General features: G+C 42.2%; 1 protein-coding gene across 4 annotated transcripts in view; it reads left to right on the top strand.

Annotated features, from left to right (window-relative positions):
• Positions 1-22,520, top strand: part of LOC122790165 (SLAIN motif-containing protein-like) — a 524,881-nt gene that overhangs the window by 395,336 nt on the left and 107,025 nt on the right. For all 4 annotated transcript variants that reach the window (XM_044057761.1, XM_044057757.1, XM_044057758.1 and 1 more), the window contains one exon: positions 20,059-20,196. In XM_044057761.1, coding sequence (XP_043913696.1) covers positions 20,059-20,196 — 138 coding nt within the window. The remainder of the gene's footprint in view (positions 1-20,058; positions 20,197-22,520) is intronic.

The raw sequence follows: 22,520 nt of genomic DNA, 5'->3' as shown, positions 1-22,520 counted from the left end.
TTATATCTCTAAGGCCTACTTCATATAAACCATTTTAAGCTTAAGGTACTCCTTTTGTTTGTGTTACAGAAGGAGATGACAGCTTTGAACAGCAGCATTTTGTGGTCGTTTGTCAAAAGTTATCTTGTCTTTTTATAGTAACTGAGACTGCACATGTAGGACAGCCTTTAACTCTTGAAGATCAGGGTGTAAGGATTTCTGTTTGTTATGGGTAGTACACATCAGGAACTTGGCCATGGCCTGTTTTTTTTGTGTATGTGGACTTTGTACAGGTACAGCAACCACCTTTGTACAAGTAATGTGTTTGTTATTTAATCCGTATGTAGGAGTCATCATTGGTAACATTAATACATCTAGAGCAGTCTTTTGAACTTTCACCAGTATCCGCTGTAAATTTTAGCCAGCTCTTTGTAGATTCTTGGCTAATACAGTTTCCAGAAAACTGACCCAGGCTTCCTTATCAGTCAGCTGACAGACCTTTCAAAGCAAGCTTTAATTTCTTGAATTCCTAGCACTACTGTCTGCAGAGGTCCTCCTCCACCATCATTAAGTCTTCATAGTTTGTGTAATAAGCTGCACGTTTATGTAAACTAATTCTAGGACTTCCATGACTCCTCCTATAGACTTTTTCCTTGATTGATTTTGGGATTGCCTTACGAAGTCTCTTGAAAGCTCAAGAATTAAGTGCAGTCCTGAGAACAGTGACACTTTATGGGAAATGCAAGATTGCTATATCTTGGAGTATTCCTTCTCAGAGGTACAGCATTTTGAGTTAGGAAAAGTGTCAGGGTATAAAAGCCATAACCTCTGCCCATATCAGGGGTGCAGGGGAAAAGAATGATGTAATCTTGTAAAAATGATATCTGTCATGATCTATTTCACCCTGCTCTGCTGATAAAAAGTCTGACTTTGTCTCTGACTCCTAATCATCTGTGCATTGATACCAACTTTTGTAGACTTCAGCTCCTCCTGCATATAATGCCTTGCATGCACTTGTCTCCAGATCTTGTCACACCCATGATCTCAGATGTTCCCATGCTTCTGTACACTATAGGCAGAGATTTTGCCTGTGCTTTTGCTAGGTTAATTCATCTTCATTTAAAATATTCCATATCACAGCTTTCAAATGAATTTCTTCTAATTTAGTCCGGTCTTTAGCTTGTTTAACTGTGTGTAGTTCTCTCCTTCCCTTTTGTTAAATGGTGCTATTGTGGTTGCTTCATTGTAAGTTTATGAATGTGTTCCCTATTCAGTTTGTACTGAAAATTTACTGATTTATAGATCTTTGGCAAATTAAAGGGCGGGAGTGTGACTGAGAAGTATGATGTTTTCTGACCATGGAAATGGCAGTTTTTTTTTTTTTTTTTTTTTAATATAGAAGTGTGCACTTCACCCACCCCCAGACCATGGATGCAAATGTATTGTCTGTTTAGAGGGTTTCCAACATCACTGAACTTTCTATCTGAATCAGATTTGTTAAGCAGAAGCTTATTTACTAAAACAGTAAGTTGATTTTGAAAGGACTGTTGAAACCACCTGACTCTTTGGAGAAGCCATCTTCTTTGAAGCCAAGGCCAAATAAAGGAATGTGAAATTTCTAGGGAGGACAGGTCTAAACCTGCTTGAGTATAAGAAGCAGTTTAGCGGGTTCTGCACAGGGGAAAAGGGACTCATCTGTGTAGCTGAGCATTTTTAAACTATTGTTGCAGGTAGTAAAGGAACTTCTACCCTTATGTCTGCTCTCCGGTATGTTGTGTAGGAAGGGTATTTCATTCCAAATCAACCTGATCTTGCTTCTGTCCAGACAGCTGCATCTCCTGTCATAGGTCAGCATTGGACATTGACTTATGTGTGCTGTTGAGGGCTGTACTGCAGACTCTCTATATTCCAGACATCTGTCTCTATCTAATTATGTGCCAGACTAGGAAGGTAGACTCCTCAGACCTGCTTTTGTTTCTTTATTGGCACCACTTCTGGTACTGATCACATTGAGACCATCCAGGATTATCCCGGCTCCAAAACCAACTAGATTATCCTCCCGAGTGTGCACCAGTGTTTTTGGCATATTTGGATTCAGCACTGGTGGCTCATTAGGCAGCTAGGCTCAGGACTATTGTTGACCCATTGTGTGAAAGTATGAGAACTTGCCTTTTGAGGCCCTGGGGCAAAGGACTTTTCCCTGATGCCAGTGGTGCCAGCACCTTCCATGCTGGATATTGACATTGGTGTCATGCTGTCTTCAGTATGTAATGCAAGTTGACCTCTCAATGTCCGCTTCCAAATTTAATGATGGCCCTAATGTTGGTTCCATCATCATTAAATCTGCACTATTGGTTGCAAGCACTTCTTCCATAGAGCTTCTGTTGTGGGCAGTCCCACTTGAATTCCTAGTTCATGAAGACTGTGTCCCAAGTAAGGTTATTTCATAAGGTAAGGAACATGTGTTCTGAACCTGATTCGGATTCCTCTCTTCTGAGAAGACAACCAAAAAAAAGGTGAAAGAGAAAGCATCTAGACTTGCCTAGTAAGTGCCCTAAGGTGGAGTCCAACTCCTCTGCTATGGCAGACTATCCTGCCCTTCCCTATGACGAACCTAAATTCAGCAACGTCTTGTTCACCGTACATAGGAAAATGAGCTGGCTTATAGTTCCTCCTTCAGACTTTGATAAAATTCTGCAAGAGTCCTTAAGTTTCCTAATTTCACCACCCAGGATGGTGCTGGCCATGAAAGAGATTGTAACTTTCTTGGCCACATAAACCAGACAAAATACTCCAGCCCCCCCCAATTTTACTTCTAGTCTAGTATTCCCATACTGAAGCGGGCTGCAACCTGAACAGAGCCCAGTGGTTCACCTCCCCCTCCCCACAAAAATCCATGGATTTGGATTGTTGTGGAAAGTCAGCATTCGCATCCTGTACCTTTGCTTTGAGGGTGATAATTGTTCTTGAAATGCATGGTAGCAGTAGCAGGAGCTCAGAGAGGGGACTGCAGGGAGTAAAGATAATTCCTTACTTGGATGACTGACTGTTTGTGCCAAACAGAATAATACCTAACTATATCCAGCTTGAAATCATAATTGAGATGGCTAAATCACTTGAAAAGGTGAAGTATCTATGCTAAGAATGAAACTTTTTGCATAACCTCCACCTTGTCTTTGATGATGAATTTTGCCCTCAGGCAAATGCAACACAGTTAATGGTACAGCAATTGGGGTGGGTAATGACGTGGCTATCCATCATATTGTCTGGTTCTGCATGACTGATTTTCACACAAACTTCAAGGCATCCTTTCTTAATGCCCAATTCAATGGCTATGACCTTTTTGAACCCCGTGTTAAGGCCAAATTGGAGGACAGTGAGAAGGCAACAGCCAGCTCTGTGATGTACCTGATTATGCCCCAGGTGGTCTATATTTGATTAGTGACGCAGGTGCTTGTAGGAGCTGGCTGGTGAGGATGGGACTGACCAGCTGCTGCTGGTTTTCCAAATCTTTGTGGGGGGGGGGGAGCTTTGCCTTGCATTATGAGACAATAGTTGCTCATGTAGTGGTTCATACGTGTTTACTAGGCTAATGACCACAGGGGCCTTTTTAAGCCTAGCCATGCACCCCAAATCTCTGACAAGTTCTGATACCCTTGATAAGTGTAAGTATGGGCCTAGGAGATGAGCCATTTACAGGTTACCTGTTTGCATTAGAGACATTGCTGCCAAACCTAGAATGAATATCTGGTTTCCCATCCAATTGTCCAAGTTGCATTTGAATTGGGTTAGGGAGGAACTCTGTTTCATATGAATGATGAGCCTGTTCCATAGACTGGGTAGTCTCTGGGATACATACCTATCTCTCCAGCAGGATCCTATTTGTATCACAGGCAAGGTTTAAGTCTTTAGAATGGGTAATTCTGCTATTTGTTTTGTGGATATGCAGGAGGTCCATTAGAGTGGGGTCTGACAATGCCCTGTATGCCAGGCATAGATCTCCCCTCAAAAGCCTGTAGGAGACTGAATACAGGGATAGGGCCTCGAGGCAGTCAGCATAGGACATATTACTTATGCCCTGCACTCTTTTAGTGAGGAACCTCTGTGTACATTTCAGTTGTTTATTTATGCCTGGTTAGGTACATACCAAAGGGTGCATTGTACTTGATAATAGGTCTGATGAATGCCAAATACAGTGGAGCAATGACTTCCTTGAACTTGGATGCCATACCCTTCTTTATAAGTTGCGCAACATAGAATGATTTCCTCACCACTGTAGACATGCGATGATCAAAGGCTAGACTACAATCTGTGTCCCTATGCCCCTGACTACTGGGTAGCTCTACAGGGTGTGTTGTCAATATGTTAGTTACCAGGGATGCATGACTTCCCAGAGGATACTATTATGCATTTCTTGGCATTTAGTTTTAGCCCATGGCTCTGACACCAGTTATTTGTCAGCCCCTCCTGGAGAACATTTGTGTCAGTGAGATTCAGTGACAGCTCCTAATTTGCAGTCATCTGCTTATCTAGTCAGCCAGAGACCACTGACATTAGCCTTGACTTCTGAGAAGGAAATGCCAAAAAGGAGCGGTCCAAGGACTAATCCCCGAGGGACTCCACTTGTGACTGGCTTCTTTGTAGAGGTGAACTCCCCAGTTCTAACTTCCTGGATCCTGTCTGTGAGCCAGGTTGCTATCCACTGGGTGACATTTAAGTTTGTACCTAACCTCTTGTGTTTGTCAACAATACCTGAGTGGGGTATTATGTAAAATGCCCTGGCCAGGTCAAGGTAGGCAGTGTAAACAATTTTGCCCTCATCCATTGCTTTGGTGACCTTCTCATAGAAGTCCACCAGGTTGAGTAGGCATGACATGCCCTTGATGAAACCAGACTGGGTTGGGTCCAGTGTCTGGAGGTTTACTATATCTCTGTTGATTATCTCCATAATTCTTTTCATGACTTTACATATAAGACTAGTGAGACTTATGGGTCTGTAGTTTCCAGGGTCTGTAGATGGCCCACCTTTGTGCAGAGGGGATGACTGTTGCCTTTCTCCATTCATGAGGCACGAGGCATGTTTAGAGGCTACAGTTAAATAGTAATTCCAGAGGCCCTGATAGGTCATGTTTCATGCTGTTTAGAAGGAATCCTGGGATATTGTCTAGGCCCATTGATGTCTTAGAGAGCATTATTAACCTGTTCCCTTGTGATAGTAGGGGAAGTTATATTTGACAATATTTCCTGAGGGAAGGTTGAGGAGGAGAGAGGAGTAAAGTTGGAGCTGAATTTATCAGCCAGGATGTTTGCTATATCTTTTGGCTCAGTGTAGGTGGCACCATTTACAATGAACTTTGCACACAATTGTGTATTGCTTTGAGGTTGCGGACTTAGCTAAAGAATGCTTTATGGTTGTCCTTGGCCTGGGAGACCAAACGTACCTCAAGTTTGGCTTTGGTAGACTTTATTTGTCCTCTGAGTTGTTTGTTTTGTTTGAAGAGTGTGCTTTTGTCCTGAGTATTGCACCTCCTAATTTTTGCCATGATTTTCTTCCTCCTGTTATACATCCAATTGATTTTGTGATTCTACCAGGGTGGCTTGTTTTTTGAGTTAGTTCTGTGCTACTGTTTGGTGGTTACAGCTGCCTCTATGCAGCCATTAACATGCTTGTACAGGGTTTGTGTGAACAGTTCTGTATAGGCAGTAGTGTTCTCAGGGTTATAGGGGCATGAAATTTTGCCAGGTTCTCACTTAATAGCAGGAGGTTAGCCTTGGAATAGTTCCTGAATATTCCCGGTTGAGCTGGGGGTCCAGGTTTTATTTTTACTTCAAAGGAGACCATTTTGTGGTCTGACCTTACCAGGGAAGGCATTACAGTAGGGGTATGCAGTGCACTCCAATTTTTCGTGAGAACCAGATCCAATGTGGTTGCACCCCTGATTGGTGTATTGACTATCTGGTCCAGGGAGTTTGTGTTTTCAAAATCCAGGAATCTCTGTGCATGCACATTTGATGTCGTGTAGGATTCCCAGTTAATACTGGGGTAATTAATGTCACCCATGAATATGGTATTGGGTTGTATGGTTAGTGTTTCTAATAAGTTTAAGTACACGGTATGGGTTTCCTGCTGATTCCCCTATGGAAGAGCGATATTTTGAGGAAACACGTCTGAAAACGGGAGAACACTTTAAGTGGGACACACCTCAAATTTCTGATATTCAAAAAAGATACTCTAAACATCCATAAGTTGATGTCCCTAGCACCTCTTTAGTACCACCAGTACATCCTGCTTTTCTGGATGCCTTTCACAATGCTTCCCAAGCCCCGGCTCCCACGAAGCCAGACTGCTTCTACAGTGTCCCTGAGGATTGTAAATTCCACTTTAGGTGTCCTGCTGCAGACCCAGAAGTCATTTCTGTAGCTACAGATAAACCATCTGGGATGCTTCCCTCTACCACCCTTCTCCCATCAGACAAAAAGTGTAGAATCCTTGAAAAAGATTGGTTAAAAAGGCCTATACTTCAGTGACCTTGGCTTTCAAGGGCCATCAGTTATCAGACACATATGACTAAGTACTCCTTAGAGCTTTTGTCTCTGCATCTAGTGCCATTGCAGATCTTCCAGATTCTGAAGGAAAAGCCTTGGCTCTATTCTGGAAGCTCCCTTCCAAGTGGCAAGACACTCCATTAAATGCAGCTATGATGCTGCGGAGGCTTGTGCCATTACAGCAGCTACTGGGTCAGTTCTCAGATTTTCCTGGCTTAGGTTGCAGCCCCTCCAGGATGACTTCAAATCTAAATTGATGGATGCACCATTAGATAATTTAGCCTTCTTTGGTCAGGCAGCAGCTTCACTGTTTAAGTCCTTACAGGAAAAAAAACAAGGAATTTAAGGAGCTGAAACGCATTCTGGTTTCTCCTGTGCCCAGGTTTCACAGGAATTTCCCCATCTAAACATGTTTTCATCCATAGCCCCACCCAGCGCTCCTCCATAAGTCTTCCAGAGGAGGCAAGACACCGCTAAAGCCTAGGGGTTCACAGGCACCCTCACAACAAAGGTGGTTCTTTCCTGATCGAGCAATGGAGTCTGTGTTTATCCTGCAGATGTCTCTTTCCCTTCACCTTTCAAGTGCTCACAGTGTCTGGGAAACCATAATCCAAGACACCCGGGTTCTTTTCGTAATCAGAAAAGGATATTTCATGGTTTGGCACTCCCCCCCCCCCCCACACTTGGCAACAGGGCTGCATTCAAAAGGTTCCTCAAACCTCGAGGGAAAGACATATATTCAAGAATGTTGTTAGTACCGAGAGAGGATGACCCCTGGAGACCAATCCTGGATTTATTCCCATCTCAGCCCTTTCGTAAAGGTTCCTTCCTTCAGAATGTTTGACACTCCAAACTCTATTTCCTCTTATCCTTCCACAAGGATACATTACATCTCTGGATATAAAAGATGCTTACCTTCACATCCCCATTCATCCCATGTTCAGGAAATTCTTGTGTTTTTCTGTGGGTTCGTGGCATTTTCAATTCTCTGCCTTGCCATTTGGTCTTTCTACAGCTCTAAGGGTATTCACAAAATGCCTGGCTCCAGTGATTGCACATTGCAGGCTTTTGGGTATCCAAATTTTTCCATATCTGGACAACCTGCTCTTACAGGCCCCAACTTCCCACACTCTACTACAAAACCTAGAGACCACCATTTTCCTCCTTGCAAAACTGGGATTCACCATCAGTTTCAAGAAGTCAGTCCTCACCCCCTCACCGAAACACATTTTCCTCAGTTGTCAATTCCAGACCGGCATAATGAGAGCATCACTTCCATCGCAGAAGGTGCAGGACCTTCGGTCTTTCTTTCACTCCCTTCTCCCCTTGACTCGCATCACGGCCAAGGGGAGTACATGTTCGTGTTTCACTGTTGCAGTCATTACATTTGGGGTAATCTGCTGGCAGGCTGCCCTCACTCAGCCTGAATAACAAAGTCTTGGGTCCTGCGTCAGTTGCGGTCTTCTCTTCCATGACATCAGGTCGCCAGGGGTATAAAACATGCAGCCGACGCCATTTTATTCAGTCTTTCTTGCTGCAGGTGCCCGAAGCAGAAGCAGTTCGCAAGTGCCGGTCAGCCAACTCCTGAAATTTTCGCATTCAAGTTTCAGAACCAAAGTCTTCAAACTAAAGCTAAGTACCCCATCGGGGAAACTTTTTCTTGCTCCTTACCGATGTCAGTAAAAGTCAATAACTGCATTACTTGTGGGAAGCAAATACCTCATAAGGATTTTCATTTGTACTGTATTCCTTGCCTAGACCCAGGTCATAACGTGCCTTGCTGTCAGTTTTGTGCTAGATTTAACCAATGCACTATTAAGCGTCTGTATATTTTTGCTTCTAAATATTTTGGATCAAGATTTAATTACCCTGAAATGTCTTCGGTTAGCAATCCGACTACCGGAGTTCACAAAAAACGCAAAGAAAAAGAGACCATCAAGGTCCAAAACCGACGACAAAGCTTCTCCTAAGCCAGGTGCCGGTTCGCCGGTACTCAGTGAGGCACTTTTGCAACCCCTGATACACGCTACTTTTAAGTCGCAGGCCTCTACAGAGACCCATTCGGAGTCGAGATTCTCAGAGTAATGAACCCGCGGATGTCTCTCCATTTTTATGGGTCCGGAGCCGCTGAGCCGGCACCGGCTTCTGAGGGTGTTTTCAGGCCTCAACATTTTTATATTAAACTGACGCCAGCCTCAAAAATAAGGTAAAAAACATCTTCTATGTCTAAAAAAACGACGCATGAGCCACGTGCTCAGGCCCCTATGCCTAAAAAACAGATTATCAAAATGGCTGAGGATTTAATTACCTTGATCAGGGGTTCCCAACCCTCACCTGCTAAGAGGCCTAGGCAAAGCACTGATTATGAATCTTCAGATCAGGTTTCCATTTCTTCTGATTCTTCTTCTGATCAGGAATTTTCTGTTCCACCCTATGAGGATTCTGATACAGAGGAATCCATCCAATCTGCATCTCCTCCCGAAGATTACTCTTTTGGAGAGACTTTTTGCATACTTTAAAGGAACATTTTCACTGGGGGAGTCAGGACTTCTCTGAATCAAAAAAGAGGCTTAGGGATTTCCTCCTCCTTACTCAGAGTAGGCCTTTGGCAATACCCCCTGTATTAGACATTGTTGATGATGTGTTTTTGGAATCAAGCATGGCTCCCAATTCCCTGCCTCTGGCTCCTTGTAAGCCAGACAGATATTACAGGGTTCCTGACTCCCACAAATTTCTATTCAAAAATCCTGCTGCTGATCCTGAGACTATTTCTCAGGGTCCCAAGGGTGTAAAGGCCTCTACAGCCAAAACTCCTATCCCCTCTGATAGAGATTCCAGGGCGCTGGATAGAAGCTTTATACGTCTGCAACCTTGGCAATCAGAGCCTTAAGCTGTCAGTTTCATATGCTTAAATATCAACAGCATGTTATGGGTTTATTGAAACAGAAAATGATTTTGATTTCTGATTGTGTGGAAAATAGAGTTACATGAATTATTGTATTCAGCAGAACAGGTTGGAAAGCATACTTTGCAATGTGGTTTTGATTCCTTGGAGGCCTCTTGCAGGGCCGCCATTACTGGATCTGTGATTAGAAGGCATGCCTGGCTCAAGGAGCAAAATCTGCCTGATCATGTTAAAGCTAAATTGTTGGATGCCCCCTTGCAGCATGATACTCTGGTAATAAGGCAGAAGGGGTTTTAAAGAAAATGGAAGACTAAGCTAAATGTATGCAAACTGTAAAATATTTCTTGCAAGTGCAGCCACCTAGGTTCAGTAGACACTGGCCTAATAAAAATTGGTCCTTTCATGTGTCCAGCAGAGCCACTCAAGGCAAATCCAGGCGCTCAAAAGGCTCCAGATACCAATCACAGGGTTCTTACAGGTCAAAGCAATGGGGTGTCTCCACCTCCAAATCTGGAGGAAACAAAGCACAACCCTACAGTAAGCAGTCTCAATGACTTTCCTCTACCATCACCAAGCACTTATCTTTTGGCAGCCCCTTTGGGGGAAAAACTAGCACGTCATGCTCAAAATTGGCAGTTAATTACCAAGGACAAGTGGGTATTAAGCATAGTATTCCAAGGGTACAGATTTCATTTTCATACTTTGCCAATTCCAAACGGATGGCCAGATCTGCCACAAAACCAGTGGTCAGAGGCCCAGAAATAAGTTATGTCCCTCATAGATATGGGGGCTATTCAACTGGTACCAGAAAAGTAAAAAGGACAAGGTTTTTATTCAAGACTTTTCCTGGTACCCAGAAAAGACAATTCATAGCGTCCAATTCAGGACTTATCGATTTTGAACACGTTCCTGGACATTCCAAAATTCAAAATGCTGACTTTACAACAGCTACTGCCTATGCTAGGCAGGAATGCTTTAAGTTAGTAACTCTAGGCTTAAGAGGCATACCTGCATATCCCAATAAGGGAATCATGCAGAAGAAACCTCCGCTTCAAGGCAGGTTTTTTGCATTGCCAATTCTCTGCACTGCCCTTTGGCTTATCTACTGCGCCCAGGGTCTTTACAAAGTGCCTGGCACCAGTAATTGCATTCTGCAGACAAAGAAGCATTCAAATTTATCCTTATCTGGACGACTGTCTCATTCAAGCAGAGGACAAGGACACTCTTTCAACATCTGGCATTTGTAAAAAGACTTCTAGCATGCCTAGGGTACACCATAAATGAAAAGAAATCACAACTGGTACCCTCTGAAATAATTACATTCCTGGGTGCAAGCTTGAACACAACTGCCCAGATGGCTTACCTTATGCCAGACAAAGGCAACTGACAACATACTTCAAATACCCAGTTGTCTGCAAGACAAATTCTGCAGGCTTTGGGGTTCATGGCATCCTGCATTCTACTAATTCCATGTGCAAGACTGCATATGAGGAAACTTCACTGGTATCTAAAAAGTTTATGGAGTCAACATTGTCACAGTCTGGAAACGATGATTCCTCTCATTCCCTGCCTACAGTAGGAGTTTCTTTGGTGGGCAGAGACATGTCACCAAAACAAGGGACTGTCATTCACTCTACCCCCTGCCACCCAAATCCTAACTACAGATGCATCAGACTATGCTTGGTGGGGGGGGGGGGGGTCCACCTGGTGGGGAGATGCATTCAGGGCAAATGGAGCCCAAACCAAATGCATCTGCATATCAACCAGAAAGAGATGCTAGCTGTTCAGAATGCCTTGACAGCCTTCAAGAACTTACTTCATCCAGGCCAACTACTGGTAAAGACTGACAACACCACAGTTATGTGGTACATAAATAAGCAGGGGGGTACACATTCCTACCCCCTTTGCAGACTAGCCATGGCCTTGTGGAGCCACAGCCTTGACTTACCAAATACATCTTCAAGCTCAATTCTTGCCAGGGAAGCAAAATATTCTGGCAGACGACCTAAGCAGAAATCTTATGGACCCGCACGAATGGAAACTGGATCCATAAATCTTCAGCATGTTAACACAGAAATGGGGGAGCCCAGACATCTATTTGCCTCTCCCCACAATTATCAGTTGGACAAATTCTGCACAAGAACTCATCACAAAAAAGCATGGAAAGTTGATGCCCTATCCTTAAGCTGGAAAAACCTATCAGTCTATGCCTTTCCCCCCTCTGCCTTTACTCTCCAAGGTCTTACTAAAAGTCAGACAGGAAAAAACAAACATGATCCTAGTTGCTCCGAACTGGCCTCGCCAGCACTGGTACCCACTTCTAAGGAATATGTCTCACCTTCCTCCATGGTACTTGCCTCAAATACCTCATCTACTGTCTCAGCAGAACAATCATACTCTGCACACTCGGCTCCAAACTCTGAATCTTGCAGCATGGCTGATCAATTAATTATTCAAATACCACCTCTCAGTAAATCTGCGATGGATGTCATTTTGGAAGCTAGGAGGCCTAGTACTAGAAAATCTTATGCTGATAAATGGAAGAGATTCTTTGTTTGGAACCAAGCACAAGCAACAAACACAGCAAAGCCCAATATTCCTCAGATTTTACAATATTTGACTGAGATGCTTGACAAGGGCCTATTTTTTTTCTTCAATAAAAATCCATGCCTCTGCCATCTCGGCTCATTACAACACAGAGCCTCCCCTCTTTTCTCATCCTCTGCTTAAACAGTATCTTAGATGGGCCCAAAATTTAAGGCCTCCCAGATCATCACCAACTCCTGCATGGGACCTCAATTTTGTGCTGGAAAAACTCACCCTGCCTACTTTTGAACTAGCATCTACTGCGGATATAAAATTTCTATCTTTGTAAACGGCTTTTCTCTTGGCAGTCACTTCTGCAAGAAGAGTTTCAGAACTACAGGCTCTCATGGCTGTGGAGCCTTTTTATTACATTGTACCCGGACAGGGTGTCCCTCAGGACCAATCCTTCTTTTAAGCCTAAGGTCATATCCAGTGTGGCTCTTAGCCAGACCATTCACCTGCCAACATTTTACCCAAATCCGCAGAACAAGGGGGAGCGAATTCTGCATTCATTGGATGTACATAGACAACTAAGATTCTACTTAAACAGGACCAAATCTCTAAGAAAATCTGAGCAACTACGGGTAACATTTGCTGTAGGGTCAGAAGGGAAGGCTATATCAAATCAGACTATTTCTAAGTGGATAAGCCACTGCATTTGTTTCTGCTACTTGCACCATGGTAAACCTGTGCCCAAGGGGATCAGATCACATTCCACCAGGGCTGCCTCTACTTCAGCAGTTTTTCTCAGAGGGGCTCCAACCAAAGACATTCTAGAAGCTGCTACTTGGAGCTCTGTTCATACCTTCACAAAGCATTATCATTTACCTCTCTTTTCCAAATCCAGGGCTGGCTTTGCCACTGCAATTCTGCAGGGCCTTATAGCCGCTCCTAATGCTGTTTCCATCCACCCATCCATAGCTTTGGGATTCTACCCAAATGTAATGACTGCAACAGTGAAGCACGAAGAACATAGTACAGTTGTGTACACTTACCATAAATGTAGAAGTTAGAGTGTATTAACTGTTGCAGTCCAGGATTACCCACCTGCCATCCCCCTTTCTATACCTTTTCTTTCCTTCACTATACACTAAAGCCTTTGTGGTGTATTTGCTTTTAGATGAAGGTAAAGTTTATGTTGCTAAAAGTGCATTTATATAAATTTCTGTTTATTTATATGTATATATATATATATATATATATATATATATATATATATATTATTTTTTTTTTTTTTTTTTTGCTCCCCATTTGGGGGGCACCTGACATCTGGGGCAAGAAAAACTGAATAAAATGGGTCGGCTGCATGTTTTATATCCCTGACGTCATGGAAAAGGAGACAGCAACCGACGCAGGACCCAAGACTTTGTTATTCAGGCCAACTGAGGGTAACCTGCCAGCAGATTACCCCAAATGTAATGACTGCAACAGTGAATACACTCTTAACATCTACATTTATGGTAAGTGTACACAACTGTACTTTCAGGGTGCTGGTATTCATGGCTTCAATCATTCCCATGATACCGATGGAAAGACTCCACATGAGGAAATTTCAGTGTTTCCTCATAATGGTGTGGACCCAGCATTCTCACCCACTAAAATACAAAGTCCCCCCTCATTCCTTGCCTAGAGAGGGACCTGCTCTGGTGGAACCAACAGATTAGACTTAAATCCAGGACTGCCCCTGCATTCTCTCACCCTAGTCCTAGAACTCTACACAGCTGCATGAGATGTGGGCTGGAGGGTAGCCTTGGGCAAGTATACAGTTCAGGGAATTTGGTCTCCCTTCCAAAAAACAGAACACATTAACATCAGGGAAATGTGAGAAGTGCTACCAGTGCTACTAACTCTACAAATGTTTCACCCTCTTTGCCCAGGGCCTTTTACAACTGTTCACAGACAACTTGACAGTCCTTTGGTAGGTGAACAAAATCCTATCTCCTGTGCATGTTGGCTCTTCTGGTATGGGAATTTCTTGCCTGATATCACATGACTATTCAGGCCATGTACATTCCCTCCAACTGGTATCTCGTGGCAGACTCCCTGAGCAGATCCCTGACACAGTCCCACGAATGGATGCTTCACAGTGATGTGTTCCTGGACATCGTCCACTAATGGGGTATTCCTGAAATAAATTTGTTTGCCCCCCCCCCCCCGAAAAGACAACTTTTCAAACTTTTGTACCAGAGTCTCAAGTCCTTTTGGTTTGAAGGGTAGGTTCTCATCCGCCTCCTTTTCTTGGAAGGGGATGTGTCTGTATGCATTCCTTGTCCTACCTCTAATACCAAAGATCCTGTTGGGACCAACCAGAAATCATGCTGGTGACTCCCTTTTGGCCAAAACAGCACTGTTTCCTCCTCCTCCTGCATTTAGCCAAGGGTCATCAGCACAAGTTACCCAACAGAGCGGTCCTTCTCACACAGAACAAAAGATCCCTGATGTATCCACACCTCTCAATGCTACAGCTGACACTGTGGGTGATAGGATTCTAATCTCCTTCAGACATGTATTCTCAGAGGACATGCAGGGGTTTTGTAGAAGGCCAGAAAACCCAGTACTAGAAAATCTTGCGTTTCCAAGTGGAAAATATTTTCACTCTGGTGTCTCTCTAAGAACCAAGACCCACTCACAGTGGGAATCCCGGTGATTCTGTCTTACCTGTGTGACTTGCTCTCTGCTGGCTTGGCTTATTCTTCTGTCAAAGCACATCAGCTGTTTCTGCTCATCTGTCTCTACCTCCCCCTCTAGCATCCAGATTTGAGGTGAAACAATTCCTTATGGGCTTCCTTCACATTAGGCCTCCCAGGAAACCTATTACTACTCCTTGGGACCTTAATTGTGTTCTAGAAAAATTGACCCGGTCCCCTTTTGAGCCTGCATCTTCAGCCTCCCCCAAACATTACTCTTTGCAAACTGTTTTGCTAGTGACCTTGACTTCAGCCAGAAGGGTGTCGGAGCTACAAGCCCTTATGATGGTACCACCTTTCTTGGTCTGTCATAAGTACAGGTATCCTTGAAAACAAAGTGGTTTGAGTTGTCCCTTACAGTCCTTTCAATTACCTATCTTCTTCCCCTCTCCCCAAAACCACAGTAAGAAGGTACTACACTTCGTAGATGTAGACAGATTTTACGTGGACAAGACTAAAGTTAACTTGTTTATCAGGAAATCTGATTAGCTGTTTGTGAACTTTCATAACAAGGCTCTGGGTTTACCCTTTTCCAAACGGACCGTTTCTTCCTGGATTTCAAAGACTATTTGCCTTTGTTACACACTCCATGGAAAGAGCCTGTCTTCACCTCTGAAGGCCCATTCTTCCAGGGCTGTGGCCTCCTCTGAAGTATTCTTCAAGGGCTTGGATACCAGTGTCATCCCTGAAGCAGACACCTGGTCTTCTGTTCATACCTTTACCAAACATTACAAATTGAATGGCATCTCCAGATCCAGAGCTGAATCTACTAAAACCATTTTCCATGGCTTCATTGAGAGCTCCTCTGCTCCTCCTCCCTCCCTTCGTTCCTTGAGCTTTGGCACTCTCCCTCAGGTTAAGAATACTTCAAGTGAATAGAAGGACATAGAATAGTTGTGTAAAATCTTGCCATAACCATATATGTCCTTCTCTTCACTGCTGCAGTATTCCATCCCACCCTCCTTCCCACCTGGTCTATTGTTTTGCTTTGGATGTGCTGACCTTTCATATCCTTAGTCTGGCATTCCTCCTTTGGTTCTCAGTTATGAGGATGGTACGTGCGTACGTCATTTTTATGGCGTACATCTGACTGCAGCCTAAGTGCAACATCCCATGTACCCTACAGTAGTGTAAGACTTTTGTATACTTGTCAAAGTCTGGTCGCCTTCAGGCGGGAGATCTCTCGGCTTAAGAGTACTGCAGCAGTGAAGAGAAGGACATCTATTGTTATGGTAAGATTTCACACAACTATTTATTTGCTAACAATAACAATGCAACTGAGTAATGGTTCGTATTCCTTTACATCCCTACCCACTGTCCCATGGGTGATTGAGAGGTATGTACATAGATATATGGGGCATGAGATTATGCCTGAGTGTTGTATTGAATAACTTTTTTTTTTCATCCAAGTGGGCTCATCTAAGATCTAGGGAGGCAAGGGCATATAAGGCATTGTTGGAAAGGAGAGGAGTTGAAGACTAATAAAATTGTTAACAGAACAAAAGTCACAGAGGCTGCGGCACTTTGTATTATACATTGCTAATGTTGCAAATACATTGATTTTGGGTCTGTGTTAGATCATTGAGCTGTCACTTCAACGAAAGGCATTTTGTCGGAAATGCCATTCATTGAACCCCCCCACACTAATTTTATTTATATATATATATATATATATATATATATATATATATATATCTACTCCGACACTATTTATTGGAATGTGATAAAGTAATAAACATGTTTTTAGCTAGGGGTTACCCTTGCAAGTTTTTATTGGACATTCAAAGGGAGGTAGTTATGAAAAGAGAAAGGGGAACCTATGCTCCCATTTTAAGTGGTAATAATGTGGCATTGCTCACTTCTGCAGACCTGCTTGGGGGTAATCATGTTTTCATTACTACTTTTTGTTTAGATGCCCCCAACATTATTATTATTTTTAAATATTGGTGGATATTTTCTACCGATCCAGACATTTTGGATAAATCGGGGCCTAAACCAAAAAACTGGGTATAGAAAAGATACCACTTTTAAACAGTCACTGGAATGGGGAACTCAGACTTCTTGTAGGAAAAACAAATTAGGAACTTATAAGTGCAGTGCTTGGAAACCATGTAAGTGCATTGATGGGGGTGATCATATTATTCGAAATAGGAAGTATGTGAGTAGAGACTACTATAATCGTAATTCTATTAATGTGATATATGCATCCCTGTGCAATGATTGCCCATGTTTTTATGTGGGAAAAACTTCAAGAAGGCTTAGGGACCACATGTATGAGCATTTTTTGGACATCAGGAATGAGAAATTAACTAATGCTGTGTTTAGACATATTTCTAGATGCAATTCCCATGATTTTAAGTTCATTATTGATTCTATCAAAACGGACTTGCAGGGGAAAGTTACTGATGAAAATCTGAATTTTAAAGAAGTGCAATGGCAGATTAAGTTGAATGCAATGGTGTTTCCTGGATTGAATAATAATGGCTCTTTATTAGACACTCTAAATTGGCCCTAGGTGTGAGTGAGTGCATGGCTGTGCCTTCCGTGGAAGGTTGGGTGCCAGGCTGGCAACCCGACACTGTAAAACTCTACTGCCAATCATGAGTGGACCTATGATCCACTGTGGCGACCCCAAACCGGGAAAAAAGCCGAAAGAAGTCGTCGTCCCTATTTTAAAGTTTAGACATTATGAACTTTAAAACATGATTTTGAGCAGTGTTCTAATTATAAAGGTATGGATTTTAAATTGTAATTTTTACTATTATGTTTTAGTCAGGTTGTTTAATTAGTAGAAAATTGTGTGTAATTAGTCATGTGACCTGGGGCAAGTGTATAAAATGAATGAATGGAAGGGAATTATTAGTTCTGATGAAGTTACGGTTATTGTGAATGAAAGCGCTTAACTCATTGTTTAATAAAGAACGAGAATTACTGGCTTCATTATCTTTGGCAGCTTGGTCTTGTTCCTCTGCTTTCTTGGTTGGTTGTTTCCAGTTGGTTAAATGTCTGACATTTCTGTTCTTAACTCTGTGTCCCATCAACAAGACGAGGGATGACTTGACATAGACTTGGTCTTGCATTTTTTGTCTTTCCACCACATCTAGTAAAATACACTATTGTATAAGCCAGGAACTTAGAAGCACCAGTGGTCTTGGTTGTTGCCAGCTGACCCAGACAAATTTTAATAAAAAAAAAAAAAAAGAACATTAGTTTTGGCCCCTTCATTTCAAGTTTTGCATCAGGAGTATTTGTTGGCCGTCTTCTTTGTGGTAGCCTAGCCTAACCTGATCTTCATTTCCTCAAGCTGACAGCAAGAAAATTAAATAGACTGCTTCTTGTCATTCATTCTTTCCCATGGCCTTCTGCAAACAGAAGTTTTAGATGCTGGCTTAAGTTATTCCTTTAAAGTCCATTTTGGTGCTTTGCTGACATCTCTGTAGGTCAAAATTCCAAACCTTAACTTATACTTTAAGGCCTTTCTTCTTTGGCTACACTTGGGGACCAAGAACCTCTCTGGAATATGTATTTGGCTGGAAAAGCTTTGTATCCCTTTCTTGATGTCTGCTGGCTTCAGCTATTAATTTCCTGTCTTGGAAGATATTTGTAGTGGCAGGTGTTTCTAGGCAAATCTGGGTTACATACATTGTCCATAATTCCATGCCACCAGGTGGTGGTAGAGTTTTGAGGAGCCAAGTTTACTTTTAAGACAGTAATGATCGACTCCAGTATGAGCGCTCATTAGTGTGTGCTTGGTAGCTTTTCACACAAAAGATCAAGGTTTTGATGTCCCTGAGATTTCTTCTTTCTCCAAGATGATGGGACATCGTAGCTGGTATATTTAAATACTTGGTATATGAGGGGAGAGCTTGCCCCTTTGCAAAACACTTTCCTTCATTTTTTATTGCATTTCATTGATTTTGCTGTTTCATAATTGCAGTTCTGAAGGTTGATCACAAAGGAGTTGAAGTCTTGTCATGGTGCCACATTTTCACTGTTCTAAACCTTCATTCGTACATCAGCAAACCTATTTCATTTGCTTATGCTGGACTCAGTAGTCTAACCAGGGGCACAATTTCATTGCATGTATGTACATAATCATTTGATCTACTTTTGAAGACTGAAAATGTAGGTAAGGAGAAAACGATCAGTTGTCCCCTTTACCAAAGGGCATAGAGGCAAAAATGTTTACTAAACTGCCTGTTCAAGCAGTTATGTAATTGCATTGGTTTCTGTTAGAAGAAATGCAGCACATTTCTGCAAAGCCAGCCTAAACCACATTTTATTGGAGATTTAAGTACATCCACTACCTTCCTTTGTAGCTCCTCTGGTGGTACTTCCTTAGCTGCTACTTTGTCATTCCTGAAACCTTTGTAAAGCATTGAAAATTGGATGTGACCTCTATATTAGTGTCTTCCTTTGGGTCATTGTGGTTAGTAGAATGCTCCTTTCAGACATTCTTCCATGTTAATTGAACTGGAGCTTTCTCCTTTCTCTTTTGCAGCCAGAGGTCTCCATTAGCCTATGTAAGTTATAAGTACTCACCATAATGCCAGATCGTAATCTGCTTACAAGAAGCTTTCCTGCCTCTGTCTGCTTCATCATCTTTGACTTTCACTTGGTCCGGATTTGTAGTGGCAGCTTAGTGCACTGAATTATGGGAATAGTGGACAAGGTTTAACAGCTTTAGAAATGTGTACTGGCTGAGTCTAATTATCTGCTGCATCAGTCCAGTCTGTTCTTGCAGGTAGAGGTTAACTCTGAAGTCCACTGTTTTGGTAAGTACCTACAACATTTGCATTGTAGAGTATTGCCAGTTTTGCTTACACTGTACCTACATTTTGAAGGTTAGATTACTCATTGCGGTAGTGCTAGGTGCTGCATGTTTCTCCATGTACTGTGAAAGCTGAACTGATGCTAATGTGCTGTCATACAGGTCAGGTTTGTTATATCCAAGGATGTTGAAGACCAGGGTGTCCAATTCTGTATGCTTTATCTGTGCACACTGACTTAGGGGTAAATTTATAGCACAATGGCAATGTAGATTCTATTTGCTGTGCCTGTATGCTTTAAGCACTGGACTGCTGCAGTGTCACTTTACATTATCCTACCAGCTACTGCATGCACTGTTTTCATATATACTAAAAACTGAACAGATTGGGAGTGGCTTTAAGCAGGGTACATACTCCTTCTCTATAAACTAAAGCTTGCACTGACAGCAGAGTACTGATACATTATGTGGTTTCTCCTTTTACATCGAAAGTAAGTCTGATATAGTATGTATTACTGGGGTCCACTTTTTTACCATTCAAGAGTTCCTGTAATCAGTGTTTTACTCATGTTTCATTTTCCTTTTAGGAGAGATACGACGTAGCATGCCCAACCTTGCCAGAACGAGTCTTCGCTCTCTGGAACTGGTAAAGAGCAGTAGAAGTTTGGAATCAAATTTGCAGGTGCCAAATAGCCGCTTGTCCAGGATTCAGCAGCCATCCACAGGTTTGTCCCGTGATAGTTTCTTATTTACCGGGCTACTGAGTTGTGTCTTGGGTGTGTTCTGGGACCACAAGCTTCCTTCTTTTAAGGTCTGTGTATTTTCTACAGATTGGTCTTCCTAGCTGCAGAGACCAAATAAGAAATGGTAGTATCTCAAAGTAAAATAAGGGTGATATGTCAGATAGGTTTCTTGGTGCAAGACCACTTGACTTCAGTTGTCAAGTTTATTTTTAATTGAAAATGCAAGTGAGTGCCATACTCTTGCATATACTGTGTGATTGAAATTTGATTGTTTCACAGACTAGTTTTTTTTTTTTTTTGATTTTTTACATATTCCAACAGTAATTTGAAACAAAATAATGCAAAACTATATACCAGAGTCCATAACAAAAAAATAATGCAAAACTATATACCAGAGTCCATAACAAGAATCGTGTACATAAAACCATTAGTAGTTTTCTAATACATCATTACATTTCTGCCAGTGTTGTTACATTTCTAGTTCTCATTTTTATAGTTGATCATTCATTTTTTACAAACAGGATTTGGCTAGACAAATTCACTAGTAAAAGAGAGAGTAGTTTTACCTTTCCAGTTTTTAGTTACAACTTTCCTAGTAATAGTTAGGACAGACCAGAGAAGGAGTATTTGTGATACTGGAATAATGTCTGGGATCGGGGCATTGAACAAAATCAAGGAATCTAGTAGTACTACAATTATCTGACCTTAATGCTTTGAAAAAGCTTCTAAAATCAGTCCAAAAAGATGAGACTGGGTTGCATTCTATGATTACATAAAACCAATGTGCATCAAGGGCTTCATTGCATCTCCAGCATTTTATTTTTTTCTGATTTATGTATAACGGCAATTTTGTGGGGTGCTAGAAAAATTCTGTGTAGGAAAAAAATAAATAAAAACAATCCATGTACAAGTCTTCCAGTATAGATTTTCCTGAGGATTTTAAGGATAGAGTCTTACTTTTCTCAGAAAATTCTTTTTTTTTTTTTTTTGTCGAGTAATTTCAGTATGACAAGTCAGGGGAATGAATTAAATTCTAATAATCTTGTATATGATTGACTAGTATGACTTACCTTTAGATGGATTATTATTTTTATTGGAAAAGAGGTCTAGGATTTTTGGAATAGTTATAGTTTGTATGTCTAATGCTATTTTAATTTTGTCTTGAATATATTCCTTACATGTTTTGTATACCTTAACCAGCTACTATTTTCTGGACTGTATCCCACAATCAGATAATCAGTGGAGTGTATTTTTTCCCATTCAGAAGTTGTTGTTTGTCTTTTCGGCTTTTTCCCGGTTAGGGGTCGCCACAGCGGAACTCCAGTCCGCTAATGATTGCCAGTAGATTTTTATGGTGCTGAGTTGCCAGCCCAACGCCCAACCTTCAGCGAAGGCACGCCCATTCACGCATGTCTTTCTGAGGCCACTCTACCGTGGGGAGGACATGCAGACTCCACACAGAAGGCACTCCAGCCGAGAATCGAACAGGAGAACCTCTTGCTGTGAGGCAACAATGCTACTGCCGCTGTACCACCGCGGCTGTTATTTTCCCCCCATTCAGAAGTTGATGCTAATAAATTAAATTACTATTATTTAAGTCAAACATTTTCCTTGTATTAAAAGATATTACGCATCCATTTGTGAAAGCTATGGGAAATGTTTTTAGCAGATCTCTGATTAGATAATTAGAATTCATAATCTCTTGAATATTAATGGCATTTGATTTATGAAAGTGTATAAAGCAAACCTATGTTTTTAATTTAATATACAATCATCTGAAGTTGTTAATCTTCTTCCATTCCTCACTGATGGGTATGGTTCTGAACCCTTGGAACCGAGTTGGCCAAATACCAGACTAGCATACACCAAACTATCGAGCCACGCTACTACCCACAATGCCCTTCATCCCATACCTCTGATCTCGTTTGCCGCGCAGTCATATAGCAGCATTTTCTCAGAGCTCCAGCTGAGTAGTTTTGACTTATTTAAACTGTGTATTCCTACCATAATTTCTCTACTAGTATCTTTCTTATAGTCTAGCTGAACCCTTCTCAAACTTCAGTCTTCGAGGTGGCCAATTCGGAGTGGGGTGTGACCCTGGTTCTGATTCAGTCCTCTTCTGTTCTGGGCTCCCATCCCTCTTCGGGTGGGCCTGCCTTCCGGATTATGGACAGGGCACTGGCGGCTAGCAATACTCCTCCTTCAGCTCCGTCTTTGGTTTCCCCCCTAACTCGGACATCGCCTGCCCTTAGCAGGGGACCACTAATCCAAAGCACCCCCCCCTTTCCGAGGCCTCTTCGGACATT

This window comes from Protopterus annectens, chromosome 15.part0 (assembly GCF_019279795.1).
Source record: "Protopterus annectens isolate FY-2018-M chromosome 15.part0, PAN1.0, whole genome shotgun sequence".
Classification (NCBI taxonomy): domain Eukaryota; kingdom Metazoa; phylum Chordata; order Ceratodontiformes; family Protopteridae; genus Protopterus; species Protopterus annectens.
This window is presented reverse-complemented; position numbering and strand designations above follow the sequence as displayed.